General features: G+C 32.0%; 1 protein-coding gene across 4 annotated transcripts in view; it reads left to right on the top strand.

Annotated features, from left to right (window-relative positions):
• The window catches only part of LOC129916475 (serine/threonine-protein kinase 11-interacting protein), a 65,563-nt gene extending 43,056 nt beyond the window's left edge, over window positions 1-22,507 (top strand). For 3 of the 4 annotated variants that reach the window (XM_055996462.1, XM_055996460.1, XM_055996461.1), the window contains 3 exons: window positions 6,589-7,134; window positions 21,310-21,777; window positions 21,832-22,507. In XM_055996462.1, the coding sequence (XP_055852437.1) occupies window positions 6,589-7,134; window positions 21,310-21,777; window positions 21,832-22,283 (1,466 nt within the window). In that variant the 3' untranslated portion in view covers window positions 22,284-22,507. The remainder of the gene's footprint in view (window positions 1-6,588; window positions 7,135-21,309; window positions 21,778-21,831) is intronic. The other variant, XM_055996463.1, reaches the window with a different exon arrangement.
• The last annotated feature ends 4,216 nt before the right edge of the window (window positions 22,508-26,723 follow it).

The raw sequence follows: 26,723 nt of genomic DNA, 5'->3' as shown, positions 1-26,723 counted from the left end.
GATAAACGTGTTTGGTAACTTCTTACAAATTAATAAAATGACATTTTCTACAATTCAAAGATTGAATACGTGAAATAAACTTTCGTTTTAATCCGGAATGCATCTGTTTTGTTTCTATTGCATTGTTTTTTCTGGAACTATCCTTGTCCAATCTCTAAGACGGTTGTTTTTCCACGTTCCCAAACTTCCCAAGAGCTTCTACCATTATTTCTTTGTAAAAGTTTGCATCTTTTTTCGAAGCGTGAAGCTTCAATTTTGCTATTGCACATCATAAAAACAAAGCGTATTACTATAACACATTTTAGTGCCCTTTGGTGGCGATGCGATAAAAGTTATTCTTTCATAAACCAATGAAATAGGACTATTATTAGAATCCGTAACAAAAGTGTGAAAACAAAAAGTATTCACGACTTTTAGTATTAGGTAGGAAAGTATGAACAGATAAAAGTATTCAAGGAAAAAAGTATGCGCGACAAAAGTTCGAAAAATGGAAAACTATTATTTTGACTGGGTTTTGATCTGGCAATAGTTACAAAGAGAAATGAGAATTTGCGAAATCAAATGTGGCGATGGATAATTCTGATTGGTCAAGAAAGAACAAATAGACGAATTTATTGTTAGATAGGGCTGGGGTCTCAGAAAAAAAGAGAGTATAGTATACAGAAATATTTATTCATAAGGATAGGAGGTCTAAATTTAATTTTCAGTCTCGCAGCTGCGATGAGCGAGTGCGGAGTGTTGGAGTGCGCGAGATTATTAGTCCTTTGAAATGTTGCAAAATTTTAACGGAACCTTGCATTTTAGGTAGGACAAGATTTTTTTGTTTTGATGTGTAGAGTAGGTTAATGGGAGTATACAATCTAGTTTTCGGGGTTGAAAACCCCGTTTAAACTGTTTTTTAATAATATCTTGCGAACCGTTAGTCCCACAAAAAAATGTTTAAGATGGTTTTTGTAGATAATTTAGTTCTCTACAATTTTGATTAAGGTACTTTTTTCTTTAACATTGGAAATAAGAAAGTTGTACTTGAAAATAGATGTACATTTTCAAGAAAAAATACTTTAAAGGGCCACAACTTTTTTTCTACAACTTTTATTGAAAAAATTCTTATGACAATTTTTAAAGATCATTTAATTTCCAACAATTTGATGTGCTCATTTTGCAGATTTCGTTTACATAAAGGTGCTGCAATGGTTCTACAACAAAAGGTAACAATTTATTTTGGTACTTTTATAACATATATTTTATTTTTTTACTTCAATACGAATGATTTCGAAGGAATATGTAAGCTGGGTCAAAGCAGGAAGAAAATCGTATAGTATAGGGGATTTCAGGTCCTGGGGAACCAGGGCAATTTTCTAAAAAATATTTTACTTTTGAAAGAAAAAAATTATTTAAAACCAACGATTATTTTATTTTTAACGATTATTCTATTTTTTATTAAACCTGTTTTATAAAATAGTTAATGAAAAAATAATTTTCAAAATCAAGACTTTGAAGAAAAATTACGAAAAAAATATTTCCAACTAATTTTGTTCGAACGATTAACCTTGAATTAATCAAAACCATCATAAATAAAAAATGTCCTGTGCACACATTAAATTCAATCTTTATCTGAGTTGAAATTTCACGAAAATATCTTATAAAGGATATTCTGTACGAATGAAACACAGTATTTAAATCCATCAACTTTAACCATTTTTCCTCCACTAAAAATGAGTTGAGATAAATACTTTGGAGCAATAAAATCTCAGTTTTTTAAATGAAAACAACACAAAATATGTAAGCAAGCATTTGATAATAATGAAAAGAATTTTAAACCATGTTTTCTGATCCTTAAGTTTCAAGAAAATTATTTCTTCCATTTGAATATCCTTATCCAGTCACAAAAAATAATGGGGTTTCTTACCCCATGAAAGAAAGAATCTTAATAGATTTTTTCTTTTAATTTCTCGAAAATGACAAAACTCTTTTGCATTCGGTTTTTTGTTTTTGTTTGAAAACACATAACAGCATTGAACTTTGAAAACTAAATTATCACTTAATTACATACATAACATTTTGAACAAAATTAGTTGGAAATATTTTTTTCGTAATTTTTCTTCAAAGTCTTGATTTTGAAAATTATTTTATAAAACAGGTTTAATTAAAAATAGAATAATCGTTAAAAATAAAATAATCGTTGGTTTTAAATAATTTTTTTCTTTCAAAAGTAAAATATTTTTTAGAAAATTGCCCTGGTTCCCCAGGACCTGAAATCCCCTATACTATACGATTTTCTTCCTGCTTTGACCCAGCTTACATATTCCTTCGAAATCATTCGTATTGAAGTAAAAAAATAAAATATATGTTATAAAAGTACCAAAATAAATTGTTACCTTTTGTTGTAGAACCATTGCAGCACCTTTATGTAAACGAAATCTGCAAAATGAGCACATCAAATTGTTGGAAATTAAATGATCTTTAAAAATTGTCATAAGAATTTTTTCAATAAAAGTTGTAGAAAAAAAGTTGTGGCCCTTTAAAGTATTTTTTCTTGAAAATGTACATCTATTTTCAAGTACAACTTTCTTATTTCCAATGTTAAAGAAAAAAGTACCTTAATCAAAATTGTAGAGAACTAAATTATCTACAAAAACCATCTTAAACATTTTTTTGTGGGACTAACGGTTCGCAAGATATTATTAAAAAACAGTTTAAACGGGGTTTTCAACCCCGAAAACTAGATTGTATACTCCCATTAACCTACTCTACACATCAAAACAAAAAAATCTTGTCCTACCTAAAATGCAAGGTTCGGTCAAAATTTTGCAACATTTCAAAGGACTAATAATCTCGCGCACTCCAACACTCCGCACTCGCTCATCGCAGCTACGAGACTGAAAATTAAATTTAGACCTCCTATTCCTATCCTTATGAATAAATATTTCTGTATACAATCTTTTTTTCTGAGACCCCAGCCCTATCTAACAATAAATTCGCCTATTTATTCTCACTCTTACAAAACCCTGTCAAAATAATAATTTTCCATTTTTCGAACTTTTGTCGCGCATACTTTTTTCCTTGAATACTTTTATCTGTTCATACTTTCCTACCTAATACTAAAAGTCGAGAATACTTTTTGTTTTCACACTTTTGTTACGGATAAAAAAAAATCGAGCGCACTCTTAACCTTGCCTCGCTCATCGCAGCTGCCAGACTGAAAATTAAATTTAGACCTCCTATCCTTATGAATAAATATTTTTGTATATTATACTCTCTTTTTTTCTGAGACCCCAGCCCTATCTAACAATAAATTCGTCTATTTATTCTCACTCTTAACCTTGCCTCGCTCATCGCAGCTGCGAGACTGAAAATTAAATTTAGACCTCCTATCCTTATGAATAAATATTTCTGTATACTATACTCTCTTTTTTTCTGAGACCCCAGCCCTATCTAACAATAAATTCGTCTATTTATTCTTTCTTGACCAATCAGAATTGTCCATCGCCACATTTGATTTCGCAAATTCTCATTTCTCTTTGTAACTATTGCCAGATCAAAACCCAGTCAAAATAATAGTTTTCCATTTTTCGAACTTTTGTCGCGCATACTTTTTTCCTTGAATACTTTTATCTGTTCATACTTTCCTACCTAATACTAAAAGTCGTGAATACTTTTTGTTTTCACACTTTTGACGGGTTCCCCTATTATTAACGTGGTCCATCTGAGTTAGTATGTTTTCCTTTAAAAAACCACTCTTTACCTCACTTCTTTTCAGTTCGAATGCAACTATAAAATAGTTAACTTTTTTGTAATCTTAGTAGAACTTAAAATGTTGTTATTTTGCATTTTGAGGCTTTTTTTTTAATGTTGTGCACCTTTTATAACTTCCATGATGGAACAAACCAACACATTACCATCGCACTAACACCACGTTTTCGACCAATTTCAGCGGCAAAGTGAAGGAAATTGCAGCTAGTTTTTAAGTTATTTTTTTATCTGCTCTTGATTTGGGACTCACATGTCTTACTTTTTTATTCAATCACTAGTTTACGATATTTTAAAAATATTCTCATCCAAATTTGGCAAATTTTCCAATATCTTCCGCGATTTTGCATAGTGCAAGTGCATTTCCAATGTTAGCTGCTATTTATACATTTTCTGTGGTGCCTATTGGTAGCTCATAGCCCATAACACGGTGTTACAAAAATGAGGTTTCAAAATATACGCGGGCGGAGACCTATCAGGTTTTGTAGAGCTAATTGCACTGATTACGAAACGGTATTTGAAAATCCCCTAACACCCCCAAAATCTGAAGTTACGGGCAAAAAACGGTTTTTTGGACCTTCACCCATTGAAAAAATTCTAGCTTCGACAATTTTTTACCCATTTTCGATTTTTTTACAGTTTCTGATAGAAGATAAATATACCTTTACAACAATGTATAAAACATGTAACTCGGTTAAACCACTTAGAATTTATAAGCTGTCGAAGTTCAAAAATTCCATTTTTTTCGTCATTTGCCCAACTTCGGCATCAATTTAAAGTATATGTTTTCAAAACAACATGCTATTTAAAAAATATATTCATAAACAATATCTATTTCCCAATCAATCGAGGTATTTTTTATGAAAATCACTCCAAAATTGGCTGAGAAAAATTTTTTCGATTTCAACCCAGATACAGAAATTCGAACTTTTAGGTATAGAACAAAAATGTTGTTTCGGCACGTAGTAGGATAACCTGGGCGCCAGGATTTGATAGAGGATTTTTGTAGAGGAGCTCAATACAAACATTTTTTTTTTTTGGAAGGGGGTCTATCTCCCCCCGTTTAGGTGGGAGGGGCAGTTTTCTAAAAAAAAATTATCAAAATAAAAAAATTATTAAAAAACAACGGCAACACTTACAGTAATAAATGATACCATTTCTGAAAGGAAAAATTGTACATTTGATTTTTATTTTTAAATCAATATAATATAACCAATAGTTTTTGAAATAATCGATTTCAAAGTTAAAAATAGGCGAAAAATTTTTTTTAAAAACTCATTTAATACTATTTTTGTCCAGACTGTGAATTTTAGTAAACAAATTACTTACACAGAAAACTGCCTCAATTGATTCCTTATCGAACAGTGAAAACTATATGTTTCTATGTCTTCTAGTTTTTGAGAAAATTGAAAAATTATTTTATCAGATTTTTCTTTTTTCAAAATATTTTTTGTTTTTATTTGTTTTTATTTTTCAATTTTCTCGAAAACTAGAAGACATAGAAACATATAGTTTTCACTGTTCGATAAGGAATCAATTGAGGCAGTTTTGTGTGTTAAAATTTTTTTTATTAAAATTCACAGTCTGGACAAAAATAGTATTAAATGAGTTTTTAAAATTTTTTTTTTTCGCCTATTTTTAACTTTGAAATTGATTATTTCAAAAACTATTGGTTATATTATATTGATTTAAAAATTAGAATCAAATGTACAATTTTTCCTTTCGGAAATGGTATCATTTATTACTGTAAATGTTGCCGTTGTTTTTTAATATTTTTTTTTTTATTTTGGTAATTTTTTTTTAGAAAAGTGCCCCTCCCACCTAAACGGGGGGAGAAAGACCCCCTTCCAAAGAAAAAAAATGTTTGTATTGAGCTCCTCTACAAAAACCCTCTATCAAATCCTGGCGCCCAGGTTTTCCTTCTACGTGCCGAAACAACATTTTTGTTCTATACCTAAAAGTTCGAATTCCTGTATCTAAGTTGAAATCGAAAAAATTTTTTTTCTCAGCCAATTTTGGAGTGATTTTCATAAAAAATACCTCGATTGATTGGGAAATAGATATTGTTTATGAATATATTTTTTAAATAGCATGTTGTTTTGAAAACATATACTTTAAATTGATGCCGAAGTTGGGCAAATGACGAAAAAAATGGAATTTTTGAACTTCGACAGCTTATAAATTCTAAGTGGTTTAACCGAGTTACATGTTTTATACATTGTTGAAAAGGTATATTTATCTTCTATCAGAAACTGTAAAATAATCGAAAATGGGTAAAAAATTGTCGAAGCTAGAATTTTTTCAATGGGTGAAGGTCCAAAAAAACCGTTTTTTGCCCGTAACTTCAGATTTTGGGGGTGTTAGGGGATTTTCAAATACCGTTTCCTATTCAGTGCGACTAGCTCTACAAAACCTGATAGGTCTCCGCCCGCGTATATTTTGAGTGTTACACCGTGTAATTGGTTATAATGTGCAAATAATGTCTAAGTTTAATACTGCTTTACTAATATTAGTGTTGTCCATGATTTTTCATCATTTTTATCTAATTTAAGAGCTTGTTTCTATTCAAGTGACGCAAAAAAAAACACTGTTTTTTGCGAAGTAATGCGAAAAAACGCAACTAGTAGCCACACGGTTTCTGTTTTCGGTTTTTTGTTTTTACAACATTGTTTGTTAAAAGTTCCTCTTTGAAAATGCAAAACCAAAAATCTACTTAGTTACCTCACCAAAGCGCCAATCGCTATTTTCTAAAGAAAAAATGTTGTTTCTATTCAAGTGACGCGCAGTGTATTAACGATAAATTAATCTTAAGTATCGTTACTTATCAATTTCTTACAGGTTCCATAAATTCGTTGAATGAATCATCATCATGTTCAAAAATTTCTCACTCCCAGGGATCTTTTGACTCTAATCAGAGTGTTGTTGGCAGCTCAGCTGCGGACCGTGAAAATGATTTTAAATCAAATTGCGAAAGTGATGTGGACATTATTAGTAATCCTAGTCAAAGTAGCATTGAAGTGATCGATCATATACATACGAGTCGAAAAAATTCCGAAGATCGAAGAATTAGTCAGTCTTCAAATTTGGAAATAATCACCGATTGTTTTAACTATTCTGAATGTCAAGAAGATGCAAAATTTTTACAGAGTGATAAAAATAAAATTGTTGAAGAAACAAAAAATAAAATACCTTCGGAACAAATTCTCTTAACTGAAAGCAGTTCATCGGGGTCAGTAACAGATAGTGTATGCACAACGTACGATCAAAGGAATCTTACACCAGCTAAAGTTCTATTAGATGAACGAAAAAACGTGCCCAAAATTCAATTGCCAGTGGAAGAAACAATTAAAAAAGAAGAATCAAAATTTTCTACAATGTTCGGAGGTAAGCCAATATAAAGATTGATTGTATGACTTACTTTAGTTCTAAACCCAAATCCGGGCCATGTTTCTCATCGAACCACATCAGCAAATCAACGTCTTTAAAATTCAATATGTGCTTGATAAAATTTTAATATATCTGAATTATTTCGACCACAAACAAAATTTGTTGAATACAAAAGTTGTAGATAGTAAAAATTTCTACAACTTTTACTTAAACCATTTTTTTATATAACCTCAAAAACATTGAAAAAATGCAAAAATACGATTTTTTGAGTTTTTATTTTTATCTTTTACAAAAATGATTGGTTTTTAACAAAAATTGGTTAAAAATTACTTTGTTATGTTTTCTGTCTTCTTTAAATGTTTTTTGAGCAAAAAGCACAAAAAACCATCAGAAAAATATATTTAGTTAAAAAAAAATGTTTGACTAGTGAAATCGACCAAGGCCTTCGATTTGTCTGCCCTGTTCGATTTCACTAGTCAAAATTTTTTTTATAGAAATCAAAGTATATTTTTTTAATGGTTATTTGTGCGCTGAGCTCGAATCCGAAGTCAGAATAATTCTATCACATCACTTTTTTGAGATATTACCATGCCAAAAAATTACAAAAATAGTGTTTGGACGTTCAAAATTCAATATCTGAAAAACTTTGCACGTTAGAGCTATTCTAATTCTAGATTCAAATTAAGAAGGTCAAAGGCCATTAGAAAAGTATTATTTGGTTTCTATGGAAAATTTTTGCACAATTTGAATAAAATTGAAGAAATTTGATTATCTAGGCGAGTTCAAATATACAAAATAGTGTCGATTCTATTCGCCCCCTGCCACGCCTACTTTTATGATTCAATCCAAGAACTTGTATGTATGGGAATTCCGGAAAAAAATAAAAAAACAAGTGTTTTGCTAAGATTTCTTGATTTTCAGGCTCTAAATTTGATTGCATATTTAGTTTTGACTTCATTAACAGCAAAACACCACGCAATCGGGCTGTTGGGTTGGAAAAACAAACATCAAAAAGCTCCCTAGAGAAAGCGCAAGCTTCTGCAGAAAAAACTTACTTTTTTTAAAAGATATAATTGTTTTCTTTTTTTTAAATAAAAACACTTTTTATATGGCTTATCAAAGTTAGTACTTTCCACGAACAAAGAAGCTTTGATTTGCAGTTAGAATAATTATATTTTTTCTTCAGTAAATGGTCTTTTAACCGGTAACTCTAATTGTTTGTTTTTTTTTTTAATGATCTTCTGAGGATCTCTGACAACAGAAAATTGAACTTTATCATAAATTAACTGTCGATTTATTCATTCAGACTTATAACCTTGAGTTTGGCATAGGTACTTGCTTCACATTTTTGGCAAATTCTTTTTTTTTATTTTTTTTCCACTAGTCGTCACACTGTGCGCCGCCGACGGACGCGGCGACCACAACGCAGCCCACAACCATCGACAAACTATACCAAGACTGGAAACTTTCGTACGTCTTAAGGACTTTGCACATGAGCTACGAACTACGAACTGCGAACTGTGGATGGTCGCATATTTTGACATATCTTTCACATGAGTTAATATTTCAATTCGCAGACAGCGACGAATTGTCAATTGGGTTCAAGATTAATTTTGAGGTTAAGTCGGTACAAGAGTAATTTTGAGGTTAAGTCGCGCGCGAACAATTTATTCGTTGTAGTGTGGATGGTATGTGGAACGCGAATAGAGTTTGACAATTCGTAGCAACCAAACTGCAATTCGTAACTACCAAATTGTTTTTACAAATTTTTCTTATTTTAGCAAATAAAATGCAAATTTTAGTATTCTAACATTAGTATCAATTGGTTTCTTATAATTTGAATCATTTTTTGTTTGAAATTGAGTCGTAGAAATGTGTTAAATCTCGTTTGTTCGTCCATTCGTTCATTCGTTGGTCGCTCTCATGTGCAAATTCCTTTACCCCCCAAAACCCTTTCTTGTACAGTGTTGTCTGTGAATATATGTGAAAGCCACCACGTTGGTAAATGACGTTAACATGCACACATTTATAGATTCACGACATTCACCACACATCTAACACGAACCAAACGATAGATTGACGACATTCACCACACCTCGCAGCTTGTAGGCAAACGTCATTAGACCCCTCAGTTTCCAGTCTTGGTATTTTTTGTTTATGCCCATCATTGTATATATATTTCCATAGTACTATCATGAAGTAAAACGATCTTAGGAACTCTAGTGGTGACTTAAAAAAGCAGAATTTGTATGAAAAAAACACACTGAGCGCCACCTCAAAAAAGTGGCGACATGAAGAAAAACTAAATTCGACTTCATGATAGTACTATAGAAATATATATACAATGATGCCCATAACCAGAGATACTTAAAGGAGATGGGAAACTTTTGTACGTTTTACCCCGCAAAACCCATTTGTTTATTTCGTGTTGTTGTAATTTCTTTTGTATTCGTAAATAAATGTGAAAAACGCACACAGTGTTTTCACGCAAATTAGCCAAAAGCGTACGTTTTTTCACGCATACTTAGCCAAAAGCGTCCGATTATTCACGCATACTTAGCCAAAAGTGTCCGACGGAGCTTGTAGGCAAACTCGTATGAAGGGCCCAACCCATAGAATCCGTTGCGTCCGTTCCGTCGAAGTTTTCAACTGGCAGCTCGATAAAATACCCTTCAAGCAAACAGGTCCGACCTCGGTCCGAATCCGCTCCGCCTGAGGAGGAGCTGAGTCCGACTTCGGATTAGAAACTGGTCCGAAGGCGGCTCGAATTAGTATGGAAATTATAATCACCGCGAAGTCGATTGCATATGTATTGGTGTGGTGAAAATCTCCATTCCGAGAAAACGGAGCCGAAGGCGGACCTGAGCCGGAGCAGCGAAAACCTACCAGAAAGAGGAATAAGAAAGGGATGACATTTCGCATTTGCGACCAAAAAAAGAACAAGATTAATTTTTTTTTTTACTGAAACTGTTTTATTTTTTATTTTATTTTGGCAAACGAAATTTTCACAATAAATACAATATAAAATACAATTCACTTTTTTTCATTTTATTTCATTTGATGCTGCTGCTGTTGTTGGTGTTTTTTTAGATACCCAATCGCATGTTTCACCTTCTAGATTTTTCTTCATCATTAGAGATTACATCTACAACACAAGAATAAACAACATTTTAACCCAAACACTTTGAGCGATATATACAACATACCTTTTTTTGTTTCCATATTGTTTATAATTTGATATTGTTTATAATTATACTAATATTATAATAACAACGACACGAGACACGACGCGACACGACTATACACTTCAACGAAACATAACAAAATGACGCTTTTGCTCTTGTTGGCTATGTCTGTTTCACTTTTTTTTCCATTTCTCACTTTCCACCACGATTCTCGTTCGACTTTGTGTTCATACACAAAAAGTTGCAAGTGTGTGAGTGCAACCCCGCTTTTCTCGGTCGGAGGTCGGACTGTCTTTTCTGGACTCCGTTTTCTTGCTTGAAGGGTACACACGTTCTTATGTTAAGCGACCCATAAGCGACGGATCGACGGAAGAAGTAGCCCATCTTTCTACTTTTTCATCCGTCGTATCCTTTGACATTGGTTGTCAACAATAGACCAGTTCGATTTTCTGTTTCTGAGTGCACGCCGGGGAATTTCAGAACTAAGAACTGTGTTCTTTTCTTCTCCGATTTTATGAATTGTGAACTTTATTAGTTTATTTGTGAAGAAAATGTAATAAAAGTAACATTTAATGATATATCTAATAAATTATATCAATTAAATACTAAAATTCTGTTGTACAGTTCAATTTTACTATGCCAAAGTCATATCTACAAATGATAATCTGTTATTAAATATTTTTTTTAACTGAAGAGCAACTACCTACATGTAACCTAGTCGCGCATTTTATTAAGCTATTGCATAGATTTTATGGCCGACCTTGGCATGGGGATGGGGACTAAACAAAAAATATAGTAACGAAAAATTATTACGCCACACACATGGATGGTTCACTAAACGTGTATGGTATGTGTGTACATGGTACGAATGTACAATTGTACGAAGCTTCCATGTATCGAGACGAACGAGAGCAAGCAAGCGCTGTTTGTGTGAATGGTTTTTGGTTCAGACAGAGAGGGTTATATAAATTGTGTTAAACAACAAAGAAAGGAGTAAGGCCCATTTCACACATAACCGAGGCCGGCTATCCGGCCCGGATACACGGTTTTGTCAAAAAATGAGCAAAAGCAAAAAAAAATTATCTTTTCTTTCTTTGCTTTTGTTTTGTTTTCTCTTCCCATTCTTCTGTTTCTTGTTCAACTTGTTGTGATTTGTGAACGAGTAAAGCAAAGGTGTTGCGTTGCGATTGTAGAGAAAAAATAGTTTTGTGTTTTCTAATTTTTTTGGTCTGGAGAAGTTTATGACATGAGATTGTGTGTATGCATGTTTTCAAATGTGACCTTGTTGTTGAAGGTATATGAATTGAGAGGTAGATACAAAACCTGATCATTGGTAGGTAAACAAATTATAATTGCATAAGTTGACAAAAAATGCAATGCAATAGCTTAACCGCGGCAGTCCTCGAGTGCCACAAGTCTTTTTTTTATTAAAAAAAAACAACAATAGTAGTTAAAAATTTCTTGCATCAGAACTTCCTTAGTGCACATTTATCGATAATGAATGTGCACTAAGGAAGTTCTGATGCAAGAAATTTTTAATTATTATTGTTCTTCTTTTTTTTTTAATAAAATAAAATGCACGACTAGATTTCCTGTAGGTACTTGCTCTTCAGTTAAAAACAATTTTTTATAATAAATTATGAGTTGTAGGTATGACTTTGGCACAGTAAAATTGAACCCTACAACAGAATTTGAGTATTTAATTGATATAATTTATTAGATATATCATTAAATCCTCGAGTGCCACAAGTCTTTTTTTTATTAAAAAAAAAACAACAATAGTAGTTAAAAATTTCTTGCATCAGAACTTCCTTAGTGCACATTTATCGATAATGAATGTGCACTAAGAAAGTTCTGATGCAAGAAATTTTTAATTATTATTGTTCTTCTTTTTTTTTTTAATAAAATAAAATGCACGACTAGATTTCCTGTAGGTACTTGCTCTTCAGTTAAAAACAATTTTTTATAATAAATTATGAGTTGTAGGTATGACTTTGGCACAGTAAAATTGAACCCTACAACAGAATTTGAGTATTTAATTGATATAATTTATTAGATATATCATTAAATGTTACTTTTATTTCATTTTCTTCGCAAATATACAATTAAAGTTCACAATTCATAAGATCTGAAATTCCCCGGTGTACACTCAGAAACAGAAAATCGAACTGGTCTATTGTTGACAACCAATGTCAAAGGATACGACGGATGAAAAAGTAGAAAGTTGGGCTACTTCTTCCGTCGAGTCCGTCCGATCCGTCGCTTATGGGTCGCTTCCCATAAGAACGTGTGTATTTTATCGAGCGGTCAGTCAAAAACTTCGACGCAACGGATTCTATGGGTTGGCCCGGATTCGACGGAAGAAGTAGCCCCCCTCCGACCGCGAAAGACGGGGTTGCACTCACACATTTGCAACTTTTTGTATATGAACACAAAGTCGAAGGAGAAATCGTGGTGAAAAAACCAATACATACAAAATCTGCTCCGCGGTGATTCTAATTTCCATACTAATTTGAGCCGCCTTCGGACCAGTTTCTGCCTCGAAGTCGGACTCAGCTCCGCCTGAGGCGGAGCGGATTCGGACCGCGGTCTTACCTGTTTGCTTGAAAGGCCAACTTTCTACTTTTTCATCCGTCGTATCCTTTGACATTGGTTGTCAACAATAGATCAGTTAGATTTTCTGTTTCTGAATGCACACCGGGGATTTTCAGAACTAAGAATTGAGTTCTTTTCTTCTCCGATCTTATGAATTGTGAACTTTAATTGTATATTTGTGAAGAAAATGTAACATTTAATGATATATCTAATAAATTATATCAATTAAATACTCAAATTCTGTTATAGAATTCAATTTTACTATGCCAAAGTCATACCTACAACTCATAATTTGTTATAAAAATTATTTTTAACTGAAGAGCAAGTACCTAGAGGAAATCTAGTCGTGCATTTTATTTTATTAAAAAAAAAAGAACAACAATAATAATTAAAAATTTCTTGCATCAGAACTTCCTTAGTGCACATTCAGCGATAAAATATCGAATTTGGAATTTGAAGTGAGCTGTCAAAAAGCAATCCGTCGTACGACGTATTCTATGGGTCACCCCTTTCTGTCCCATCCTTCAACTTCAACGGATGGATTGACGGAACGGACGCAACGGATGCTATGGGTTGGGGCCTTGACGTCAGTAGTTTCCCATCTCTTTTGGGTATCTCTGCCCACAACACAACCCATCCATACAAAAAAAAAACATACATTATGTATTGTATACACAAGACAAAACAAAGCCATCACCACACGCACATTAGACATCCTCATCCCATCAATGAAATAAGTCGTTCGCTCAACCGCTTTAACCCTTTCGAACCCAAACTATGAAAATCAATATTAAAAAATGTTTTTTCAGTATTATCGTATCAAAAACATCAAAACTAAGAAATATGAATAGCAAAAAGTTATTTTTCATGTTGCATGTAAGTAACATGCCCTGCCTATGACCACCAAAAAAAGTCGGACAACTGAGAAAATAATTTTTTATGGAACAATAATATATGCTACTTCTTCTAAGCCAAAAAGCAAAACACTTTCTGGATTTACTTTTTTATATCTTTTTTTCAAAATTATGACCATAAATAAGAAAAATGTTTTGCTAAAAAAAAGAAAAAATGTGAAATTCAGTTCCTTTTTCGATAAAAAAAAATTAATGGTATGATATTTGACTAAATTTTTGTAATAATCCAGTAACTAGGCATCATTATCTTTCAATTGAGGCATCGAAACCTAAAAAAATATTTAATGGAATATTTTTTACGAATTTTTAAAAATATGTTACATGAGAGTTGTGTTGGCACGCGAAAAGGAATGACAAAAAGAAAATATTTGTTTCTTTCGAATGCAACTTGCAAGCTCTAGCGTTTGTGGCTAAATCTTGTTCTTGTTGTTTGATTTTGTTCTGTTGAATTTGGTTGCAAGGTTTGATTATAACAAATCTCTTGAAAATAAGGGATAAATAAAGTGGTCATTTTTATTTGCACTGGATGCGATATCTATGTAACTATATTATCTGGGGTAACATGTTCTTATTTTAATACATAAGAAATGAGAGAGTAAGAAAAATTGTCTTAAGCTTACACCTTTATACCAACTTCTCCTTTTTTTAACTAAAAATTAATGATTTCGTTGCCAATTTTACATTCCATAATTTACAACATTTTTCCATTAATTTATTTTCCTCTAACTCTCAAGTTATATTTATGTTGCTTGTTTTGAATTTGTTATTTATTTTCTTTCATATCGCTATAGTTATCCTCTACCGCACTAGTTATCCTCTACCGCACTAAACTCATCATTTTCCTCTTCTCGCTGCATTTTCATTTTCTATTTTATTATTATAAAGGAGTTACATGTGGACTAAGCAAAACTGAAGAAATTCTATGCCTTAATTCATTTCAAAATTTTGTACATTGATTTTGACATTTTTTTACTAACATGTGCAGGAATACATTTGACATGCGATTTAAAATTATTTCTGCAACATGTTTTCTTTAAACTGTAACATTTTATTAAATAATTTAATCTACGTGTAAAGCAGTTTCATTCTCAAAAGGTATATTTTTATTTTAAACCTTTGATGTTAAAACATCTTATAAAATTACCGTTTTAATTTGAAAATCATATAAGAAAGTGTTGTGGGAGTATTTCTATATTTTATCAAAAAATTGTCAATTTAGTAATTTAAGCTTTTAATAAACTGATTTTCGATGAAAAATTTCTTAAACACTCGTTTAACGTTTTTAAGTTTTTAATTTTTCGGACTTTTTTATTAAACGAAATGAATCGATTAAAATTTCCCGACGTTTCGACAGGGTTACACTTGTCGTGGTCACGGGTTGACTGTTAAAGAAGAATTAAAATACGTTGACGCCGCTCTTTTGAAAAATGGTTACAATTCTAAACAACGCTCCTGGAAGCCGAAGGAAAGAAATGATTTAGAAAATTCACCACAACTGAATGAAAAACGGGCCTTTCTTCCGTACAGAAAAGGAGTTTCCGAAGCAATAGGAAGAATTTTATCAAAACATGGCATAAAAGCTGTTTTCAAACCTCCAGCAAAAATTCGCCAACTTTTAAGATCCCCAAAAGATAAAATTCAGTTTCAAAATCCTGGAGTGTACTCTGTTCCTTGTTGCTGTGGCTATAGCCGTAGCTAGGATTTCATTTCGGGAGGGGTTAGCTCAGACCGGGCAAAATTTTTTTATATATTGTTACATGCGAGCGTAAGCGAGCAACAAAATTTTGTAGAAGCCTTCCTAAACCTTATACAAAAAAAATTTCGTAAATATCATATAAAAAAACACTAGATATTATCAATGGTTTTAACAGCCAGCATAAATTATCAAATCATAAATTGACTTTTCTCTCTCTGATGAGATTTATGTATTATTTTTTTCAAATTTCTTTGTTTATTAAAAGTTTTGAACTTTATAGTCTAGTACGCGGCTGAAGCGAAAAGAAATTTTCCATACAAATTTCGTTAACGAAATCCTGAACGAAAATTTCGTTTTGCTTTTCGTTTTTCAGTACGCAGCTCTAGCGAAAAATTGGAGAGTTTTCACTCATTTGTTACTTTTTACTGTCCTGTGCATTTTTCTTGACTTCAAGAGCAGTGTTTTTTCACTTTTAACTTATTTATTTCTTGTGTTAAAAATTATTTTCTGTTGTTTTTTCTTGATTTTTTTATTTGACTTTGACAGAATACTCGATGATATTTTTTCGATAGCATTTTCGTTGTCGACTATGGAGACTTAAACATTTTTCGTTTCTCTTCGGCTGCGTTCTAGGCTATATGAAAAGGAAAAAAACTTCAAAAAGGTTGCAATTTTTTAATATAGGAAAAAGGTTTTAGTACAGGGTAATTTGCATCAGATGTAACAAGAACCTAGGCGTGTAGGTTGCACTCAGACAAGAAAAAAATCGTATAACTAACACTGCCAGACCAACTCCGACAGCCATTTTTTTGCCAGACATCTTAAAGCTTTGAAAAAAATAGTTTAACTTTACTTATTTTCTCAAGCTTCATTTTTATACATGATACCCAGGGAACTAATTCATTATGAGTTTAAAGGTAGGTATATATTTTTAATAATGTAGTAATGTATTGGTATTATTAAGCGTAAACATTTTACTTCAATACTACGGAAGACCCATTCGATTTTATTAATAATAAATCTAACGAAGCTTTGTTATAAAACTCCTTTACAAACATGCTCACGCTGGCGCTGATACACATAGCGAGCATTTGTGCGTGTCTGGCAAGGTGTCAGGCCTATACGATGGTCTGGCAGCTAACAAAATAATTTTATTGATTTAGTTCCCTGAGTATCATGTATAAAATGTAATAAATGAAGGTAATAAAAAGATCTATAACTTTTACTTCAAATTAATTTTCAAAAAAGCTCAAATAAATGAGATATGACGAAAATAAGGTTTCAAAAAAAAACCACCCTTACTCTTAAACCGAAGGTATAATCGAAAAAAGTAATTTAACATATATTGTAGTAAATTAAATTATCTTCAAGTTTGCAATACATTTTTTTTTCTGTAGATTCAAAAATACGTGAGTTATGTGAAAAATTGCAATTTTTATTAAAAAAACAAAATGGCGGCCAAATGACTCTAGATGCGATTGTGCAAAATGTGGTTTTCGACGCGTGTCTTGATACTCTTTCGAGTCCTGAAGTCAAAATATTTTATAATTTTTTTCCCAGACCCCCATATAATAAAATCTAACTTTCCTGATTCCTATTATGCGTGTCTGGCAAGGTGTTAGGCCCATCCGATGGGTCTGGCAGCTTACAAAAATTATTGAATAAGTTCCCTGAGTATCATATATAAAAATCAGCCTTGAGAAAATAAGAAAAGTAAGTACGTATTTTTCGTACCTTTAGCACCTGTTACCGGTAAAATGGCCTTCGGCAAAAGATAGCCAGTATCCATACACTAATAGTATGTCCTAGCACTACGTAATTCCATAAATTTTTTTCTTGAGAAAATAAGTAATGTCTGGCGGCCCTGGGATCTTGGACTATTATATCACGCCTGAATTTTAAAAATCGAGTTTTTAACCCCTAGTTCCGAAGTTCAGCAAAATATTTCAAAAATGCTTTTTAGTTTTACGCTAGTTAAGATTCAAATAGATAGGTTTAGAAAGTACAAAAATAATCAGTATTTGTGATAACATAAGTATCTACAGAAAAAATGCGACCCAAACGTCATAATATATATCGTTTAAAAATTAAAGTTTCCAATATTTGGCTGAAGGAACAATTTTCTTGCATTCTCGTTTCTTGTTCATATTCAGCCTAGTTTGCTGTGTTACCACAAGCTTTCACAAGTCAGTAATCTGAATTTGACCAAAAAAGTTATTTAGCATACAACTTTAAGTATTGCATTCCCAAGAAAAAACAAAAAATGCATAGTTTTTGTGTCTATGTCAAAAGTGAGTTCTTTTAGCAAAAACAAATTGTATTCTTTCTTAAAAAGAGACAATCAATTTATAATTATCCATTTTTGTGTACGACTTATGGTTCTCACTTATAAGAGGGTTGAAAATTTCATACAAATCAGTAGGTAGATACTTCTTAAAAAAAATATTTTTTTAATATATTTTATTTTGTTCAAAGTTTTTTGAAACTTAACCGCGACAAAATTGGAGATTTTCGATTGATCACTAAAATATAAAAGCAATCCATCAAGTTCGGCATATATATGCACAAGTATGTATTAGGGTTAGGGTTGTATTTGTTCAAATTCTCATCATATGATTTTCTAAAAAAATTTCAGGGGGGGGGGGGGTTAAACCCTGTAACCGCCCTCTAAATACGGCTATGGCTGTGGCTCCTCATACATTGGTGAAACAAAACGAGCAATTTCTACTAGGTTGAAGGAACATATAAGATCAATTCAAAAGAACGAAGTGACAAAATCAGCTATTTGTGAGCATTTGGCTTATAATGATGATCACTTTATCAGATTTGATCAAGCTAAATCCATCTCCACCGAACGTTACTATGTACCCAGATTGGTAAGAGAAGCAATTGAAATCAAAATGCATTCAAATTTCAACCGCGACCCAGGGGCCCTATTTTGCAAAACGATAATATTATCGTTGAAACTACTTCGTTCTTGTTCAAATGCGATTAGCTACTACGATAATCGTTTGATTTCAACGATACTCGTAATGCTTACGACTGTCATTTCCCTATCGTTTGACTTTCGTTCTCGTTTGTCTTGCTTGGAAAAAAAAAATTGCCAAACTTCGAAGCCAATTTTATTTCCACTGATTGCAATGAAATAACAAATATATAAACATACTCAAATATTAAAACGAAGAAGCAATTTTTTTATTATTATTAAAGCACCACAACACAACAAAACGATAAAACAAACAATTGATCTCAAACTTCATGTCCAATTAACAATGGCAGAGATAAAGTTCTCGGAAAGATGATTTTCTTCTTTAAACTTATAAAATAAATAGTGTAAATCACAAAATATGTCCATAAAGTCAATTTTATTAAGTTTTTGAATTGAAAACATTATTAAATAGCACAAGAAAAGTAAACGAAAATTTTTTTGCCACTGAAGATTTTGTTTATCTACTTATTTTTTGACAGCTTTTCATTAGCGTAAAGTTGGTACGCTTAAAAAAAAAAAATTGTTTTTTCATTTTTATCTGGCAATATTTTCAACCATACATTATCGTTGTACTAAATCGCTCTATGTCGTGACTATCGTTGTCCTGGGTATCGTTGTTTTGCCTTTCGTTTCGTAATACGAAATAGGGCCGCGCGACCAAAGTTCTAATCTCTCTTCTGCTTGGGATCCACTGCTTAACACAATAAAGCTTAACAGAAAACAAAAATCAAAACAATCTGCAGGCTGATGTTATTAGTTTTGCTTGTTCACAAGATTACGTGAATTCACAACAACAACATCAATCACAACAATTGCAACAACAAGCTCCAATCAATGCACAAATAACGCACCGGTACAATCTCCGCACAAGACAACAAGAAGCGGGAGAATAGAGAAAAAAGAAAAAACAACAACCACCCACAAACCAACAGTCAACCCGTGACCACGACAAGTGTAACCCTGTCGAAACGTCGGGAAATTTTAATCGATTCATTTCGTTTAATAAACAAATTAAATCGCGGTAAGTTCGAAAAATTAAAAAATTAAAAATGTGTAATAACCGTGAAGAAAAAAGTCCAAAATCTAAAACTCGTTTAACGGTTTGAACTGCCCATTTAACAAGACAACTATAAGCCCAACTATGTAATTCCATTCTGACTGACTGGCATCGCATGTCAAAATTATTTTCTTGTTAAGATCAAAATATCCTATAACATTATTACATAGGTACTAATTTATTTTAATTTTGTTATTATTATTACATACTAACTAACTGAATGTTCAGGTCTCCATTCAAATTTAGCATTCTTTTTTAACAAGTAATACAATGTTTTTAATTTTGTTACCAAATCAGATATAATGTAAACCTATTGTAAAAATTTGAAATAAATAAAAACTTTTATGCTGCGTGACACTTTTGGGAGCGGGAGCTTCTAAACGCAATTTTCTCTTCATTCGGTTCGTTAACATCTCCACTAATGACAAACCCTAATACTCAACATCTCTCTGATTTAAACCATTTACTTTTATCCCAATTCACACGAATATTATGGTTTTCTAAGCTTACCAATACTTTCGTAACATTAGCCTCGGCATCAACCTCTCCAACCAACAAATCATCCAAATATATACCAATTCTATTTAAAATTTTATCCATTACCTCTTGGAACTCGGCAGGAGCAACTGCAACTCCAAATGTTAGTTAGAGGAAGACCATCTCAGGGAGTCAGGCCTCGATGGAGTTCCACGCAGACATGCTGTCATGTCAATAGAGAGCTCATCTACAATCGCCACTTGAAGATCGTCATCCTCATCCATATAGAATTACTCCTGCCTATATGTAACAAACATGGACGTATTATATAATACGTTCATGGTAACAAACTTCAAAACTGTAGATAATTTTCTTGACCTCTATTTTTTTTTTTCACAAAACTTACCCAATTTATCTTAGATATATGTAGATACTTTGAAGTTTGAACTACAAGAGCAAGTTTCTGCAATCTAGTCGTGCATTTTATTTTATTTGCGATCGATATGATCTTCTTTTCTCTTGAAAATAATCTTCATTATGGGATTGCTTGTTGGGGTGGTGCTAGTCAGAACAAAATCCATCCTCTTTTAATTTTACAAAAATCTATTTTAAGAAAAATCCGTCTTAAGAATCGACATGCACCAAGTTTTCCATTGTTCTATTATTAAAAGGTTCTTCCTGATCGTCATCTGTATTGTACTAAAAATCAACCTCAGTGTATGGCACATGGTCTTAGGGTATTTTTCAATGCTGCATCTAAAACCAAGACAATCGGACTTCCCTGAAAAAAGTTTTGGCTGAAAAAACACTTTATAGCTTGAAAATATGAATCGTCATAGCAAATTTCGGGGATGTTTTTTTGAAATAAAAATTTCAAATTTTTCCTCTACTATTGATGCCCTTTCAAGTCATATATGTAGGTCTCATTCGTATCTCCATATATTTTTGGGCATTCTCCTTTTGTCAATTTTTTTTTGTGACAGTGTCGTGCTCAGGTTTGTGTCTTTAGCTCTGAGCGAGCTCGGTGAACTCAGGCTCTATTCGGCGCTCTATCAGAACTAAAAAAGAAAAATTTCTCGTATTTTCTGTTTATCATGGCTTCAACTAAATTCGTAACTTGTGTGTTCGTAACATTTTTTGAATAACATTTCACATTTTTATCATAATCTCATAACATAGTTGTTCGTAACACTTGTTTGCGTATCATAGACACTTTCCCGTTTTGTTTTTATTAATTTTTTAAAAATTCTTCCACCAAGGTCTTCTCCAATCAACAAATATGCTCATGTCTCGGACCACACAACGCTTTGTCGAATCTGAACTTTCATCCTTACAATGTGAGAAATACAACTTTAACTACACAGACTTCAGTGATGTTGACCATCGACTCAAATTTTATTTCTATCAAATGAAATTTGAAGAACAATCAGAGCATTTTAAATGGATTGTTAAAGGAAAACTATACAATGAAAACACTGGAACAATAATAGATGGTATTGTTGTTATGTCAACCCTTAAATGCTATGTTATGGAGGAGTTTGGACCAGAAAACGATAATGTAAGTAAATGGCTGCGTCCAGTCGTGAGTGTAACCGCAGATCGACTGGAATCGATACGACTGTTACCATGGAAAGTGGGTATTTCTTTTGCATTGCGTGATTGGGGCAATTTTTTGCTATTGCTGCAGGACATTTTAAGAACGGATAGTCTACTGTTTTATTTTACAAGTAACTATTTCTGTAAGTAATGAAGATAATAAAAATCTAAATGATATTTTACAGCAAACGCTCTCCCTGATCAATGCAAATTGGACTATACTATATCAGAAAAGGTTCTAAATCGCCTAGCCAACACTGTGGAAAATGAAAAACTTAACATGTTTTCTCTGCTGAATAGCTGTGAGGTGAATTTACATGACAAAGTTGAAACGTTTATCATGCCTGGTCTTTTTACCACTAACTCTCGACTCTTCCTTTCTGCAACAAATCCCTCTTGGCTCACTCCGACTACCGATGTTGCTATTGAAGTTGGCCTTACCCAATTCATGAGCAATTTGGTTGAAGTGGAACGTCCTGAAGAGAATATTTTTTCTTTACATTTTCATGATGAAACAAAAAACATAACAGAATTGTGGAAGTGTAGATTTGAAACTAAAGAAAATGCTGAAAGTTGCCTCAATGCCATTGGGCAATCATGGGAAAAATTATTTGGTGTGTCTTTATTTAATAATTAGTACATACAAAAATTAATGAACACAAATATAAAAATTTATATGCCATACTTTATGTGGTACTAACATGTCGATATTAGGATTTATATGTATAAACATAAAATTTTTAAGACTAATTAATAAATGTATGCAAAGTTAATAAAATATCTTAGGTGGTAAAAAGTAGCACCATTAGAAATAATAAAATTTAATAAATATTTTTTTTTTCTTTAATTTGTTTAAGCCCAGTTCTATTGTTTTGCTTGATGTTATTGGAACTATAAAAACTTAATATATTTGGTGTTCAGTTAATTTTCGACTGTTTGAATATTAAAATTGATATTTATTTAATGGATAACTCCCCATCCATAGATTTTGAAGAAAATTGTCTTTTTATATTTGCCAGAAAGTGTACTATATGTACATAAAAAATTTAAAACTATGATTCAAAAGATTTTGATTTTTTCTTTCAGTAATAAAGTTTTTTTTTGCATTTTCTTAAACTGTTTTAATACATTGCACTTAAACATCTGTAGTGACCCAGAAAAATTGTTCTAGTGTTAGTTGCTTATTTACTCAGCTCAGCTCAGTTGTTTATTTTTCCGTTCAGATTAGTCGTTTATTACTCAAGATAAAACCCGAATACTAAGGAGGCTGGAAAAAACAACGACAAAAAACTTTGAAAATTCATATCTCGAAAACGCATCCATCGTATTTTTTTTTTAAGTGATTTCCGAGTCCCTGAGGTCAAAGTACGTAAGAAAATAAAATGCACGACTGGGGTCGCACGTACTTGCTCTTGCAGTTCAAAGCAATTTTATGTTAGTTTACTTTTAGATTTTAAGATTTTCAGAATTCCAAAAAAAATCATCTGTACCAAATTTGAAGAAAATCCATCCATCCGTTTAGGCTGTGGAAATGTGTACAGATGGACGGACGGAATTGCGAGACCTTTTTCGGAGTTCTCCATCATCGTAATGTTGGTTTTGATTAAAACCTCAATTTTTTTTTCGACACGAAACCAATACTTGCCCTATAGAGAAATTAAAAGTAGTGACTGTAATTTAGGTATGTTCCCATTTCTGTTATGCCGACTTTTCACGAGTCGATTTTTGCCGTGCGACGAAGCTTTTCGACTCGTTGGAACGTAAGCCGCAGGTGACTAAAGTGACAATCCCCATAGAAAAGTCATAGTCGGCGAAAGCCGTGCGACAAATCGTGCAGCTAAAATCGACTCGTGAAAAGTCGGCATTATGGTTTTTATTGAACAGAAAAAAGTTTAATATAAATGAAATGTTGCAATTTTCTGTTAAAATTATGGCCACTAAGTTCCTTGATTTGACTTTAAATCCTTCTCCAGTTTCATTTTCATTTTCAGTTCCGGTCTACACATTCCCTCAGTGATAAATCGTAAAAGTGAAAAGGGAAAAATAAACAAATCAAAAAATAGAAATCACAAAGTGCCATCCACATAAATGATTCCAATAAGAATTAAATCAATTTTAATAATTAAAAGTGCGCGTCTGGTGAGTGGTCTGGTGACGAGCAGTGTTTTTTTTTTCTTTTTCGCTGGCTAACGATTTGTTTGTCTGATTTCTAATTGTGCATCGCGCATTAACATGGGGGCGAATTCTGGTTGTTATCTAACGAGTTGTCGTGTGTTTAGTCAGTGGAAGCATCGTTCTCTTATAGGCATAACACTTTTCAGAATTTATTTCTATTTATTGGATATACACGTCGTAGTTTTGCTTTGTTGTGTCGGAGTTGTTTTTGTATGTTTTTTTTTATAATTACTTTTTTTGCTCGATGGCCATGTTATGTTTATGAAAATAAACAAATCTGAGAAAGAACAAATGTTGGTGCAAATAGTTATTTTGTCGTTTTGTTTGAAATAAATGTTTTAATTTGTAGTGTGAGTAGGAAAAAAAATTATGTATGAGAATATATTCCATTTTTAGGTTTTCTTTTTAAATTGGCAGTAATTTTTATTTACGACTACGATTGCGATTGTGTATCTTATAATAATAATATCTACTTAGATTTGATTTATAATAATTAAAGTAAGTATGGGAATAGGTACAAATAAGAATCTCTCATTGTAGGTACCTAAACATCATACCTACTCGCAATAGTTCAAAACAAATAGAAAATCATAAAACTATTCTATTTTTATTGGAATCCTGAGCGGCTAACTATATTATATTCTTAATAAACTCGAACATTTTACTTCATGGTGTAAATTATGGTTTCTTGTGAACAAAAAATATTGAAATTAATATACCTAAATTAAAAACAAAAAACAGCAATTTTCATCAGGTATATTGACATTGAGACACCCATCAGCAAAAAGAGACACCATACAATAGCAATAATATAGCAATTACACGGTGTAACACTCAAAATATACGCGGGCGGAGACCTATCAGGTTTTGTATAGCTAGTCGCACTGAATACGAAACGGTATTTGAAAATCCTCTAACACCCCAAAAATCTGGACTTACGGGCAAAAAACGGTTTTTTGGACCTTCACCCATTGAATAAATTCTAGCTTCGACAATTTTTTACCCATTTTCGATTTTTTTACAGTTTCTGATAAAAGATAAATATACCTTTTTAACAATGTATAAAACATGTAACTCGGTTAAACCACTTAGAATTTATAAGATGTCAAAGTTCGAAAATTCAATTTTTTTTTTGTCATTTGCCCAACTTCGGCATCAATTTAAAGTATATGTTTTTAAAACAACATGCTATTTAAAAAATATATTCTAAAACTATATCTATTTCCCAATTAATCAAGGTATTTTTTATGAAAATCATTTCAAAATTGGCTTAGAAAAAAAAATTTTCGATTTCAACCCAGATACAGAAATTCGAACTTTTAGGTATAGAACAAAAATGTTGTTTCGGCACGTAGTAGGATAACTTGGACGCCAGGATTTGATAACGGATTTTTGTAGAGGAGCTCAATACAAACATTTTTTTCTTTGGGAGGGGGGTCTATCTCTCCCCGTTTAGGTGGGAGGGGCAGTTTTCTAAAAAAAATTATTAAAAAGCAACGGCAACACTTACAGTAATAAATGATACCATTTCCGGAAGGAAAAATTGTACTTTTGATTCTAATTTTTAAATCAATATAATATAACCAATAATTTTTGAAATATTCGATTTCAGAGTTAAAAATAGGTGAAAAAAATTTTTTTAAAACTCATTTTATACTATTTTTGTCCAGACTGTGAATTTTAGTAAAAAAATTACTCACACAGAAAACTGCCTCAATTGATTCCATAAATAGGCCAGTCATTATATACATTTGGAAATGCAAAATGACCGAGAAAGCTAAATTTTGGATATGTTGTAGAGGATGCTTAAAAAAGCTTAACTTGAAGTTTTCGACCAAGATTTCCTATGAGCTTTTTCCGCCATTTTGAAAAAAAGGATAAAATTGGTTTTTTGACAATAACTCGGCTATCTGACGAGATGCGAAAATTTTACAAGAAGCTTTTTTGTAGCTTTTAACGAGTTCTAAAATTCATGCATACACATTTTTTGTGTATCATGCACCGTTTTCGAGATATCGATTAAAAAAGTCAAAAATTTAGGACATTCCATTTGTTTTTTGACATAATCTATTTTTGGGTGATGAATATCGAAAAAATTATTAACATAAAATTTATAGACCATATTCAGTCCTACAATGTCGTATTTTTATATTTTTTTTTGGACAAAAATTACGACTTCCAGCCGGCCGCAAAGTCGTTTAGTCCGCTCCCACCGCCAAGCAAGCCGCCTGTTCGGTTGTAAAAAAAAACAATCATTCATGTTTTTTTTAATGTTTATATCATTAAATCAGTAACACATACATACAAATGTATGTATTTATTTAATAAATAATGAGAAGTAGATGGTAATGGTTTTTTTGTTACCCCAATTTTATTAACCCAAATTTTGTAAATACAGTATACCGGCTTTTAGTGTTGATTGTGCATTTGTAATTTGCTTCAATCTCTATATTATTTAGTTCATCAAAATTGCAATTAGATCAGTGCCAATAATTTTTGAAAATAAAAAAATTATGGGTGGTTGGAAAATTTAGGATAAATGGTATATGAAAGCGGAAAAATAAATTGCCCACAAACTAATTGGTGGAAAAGGGTGGGTGGGCGAAAAAGTGTTGGTGTCGAAAATCTTGGTTTTTTACGATTTCTGTCAAAAGTAGACCTCCTATCAAAAAAAGTTAAATGCAAAAGTTGTGGGTAATAAAAGTGTCATAACTTTTATTAAAACCATTTTATTTATATAATCTCAAAAATATTGAAAAAATGCAAAAAATACGATTTTTTTATTTTTTACCAAAATGGTTTGATTTTAACAAATCTTGGTTAAAAATTACTTTGTTATGTTTTCTATGTATTTTAAATGTTTTTTGAGCAAAAAGTTAATTTTTGGATTTTTGACGAATTT

The sequence above is a fragment of the Episyrphus balteatus genome, chromosome 3 (assembly GCF_945859705.1).
Source record: "Episyrphus balteatus chromosome 3, idEpiBalt1.1, whole genome shotgun sequence".
Classification (NCBI taxonomy): domain Eukaryota; kingdom Metazoa; phylum Arthropoda; class Insecta; order Diptera; family Syrphidae; genus Episyrphus; species Episyrphus balteatus.
Note: the sequence above shows the minus strand (reverse complement) of the source record. Positions and strands in the feature narration are given on the sequence as shown.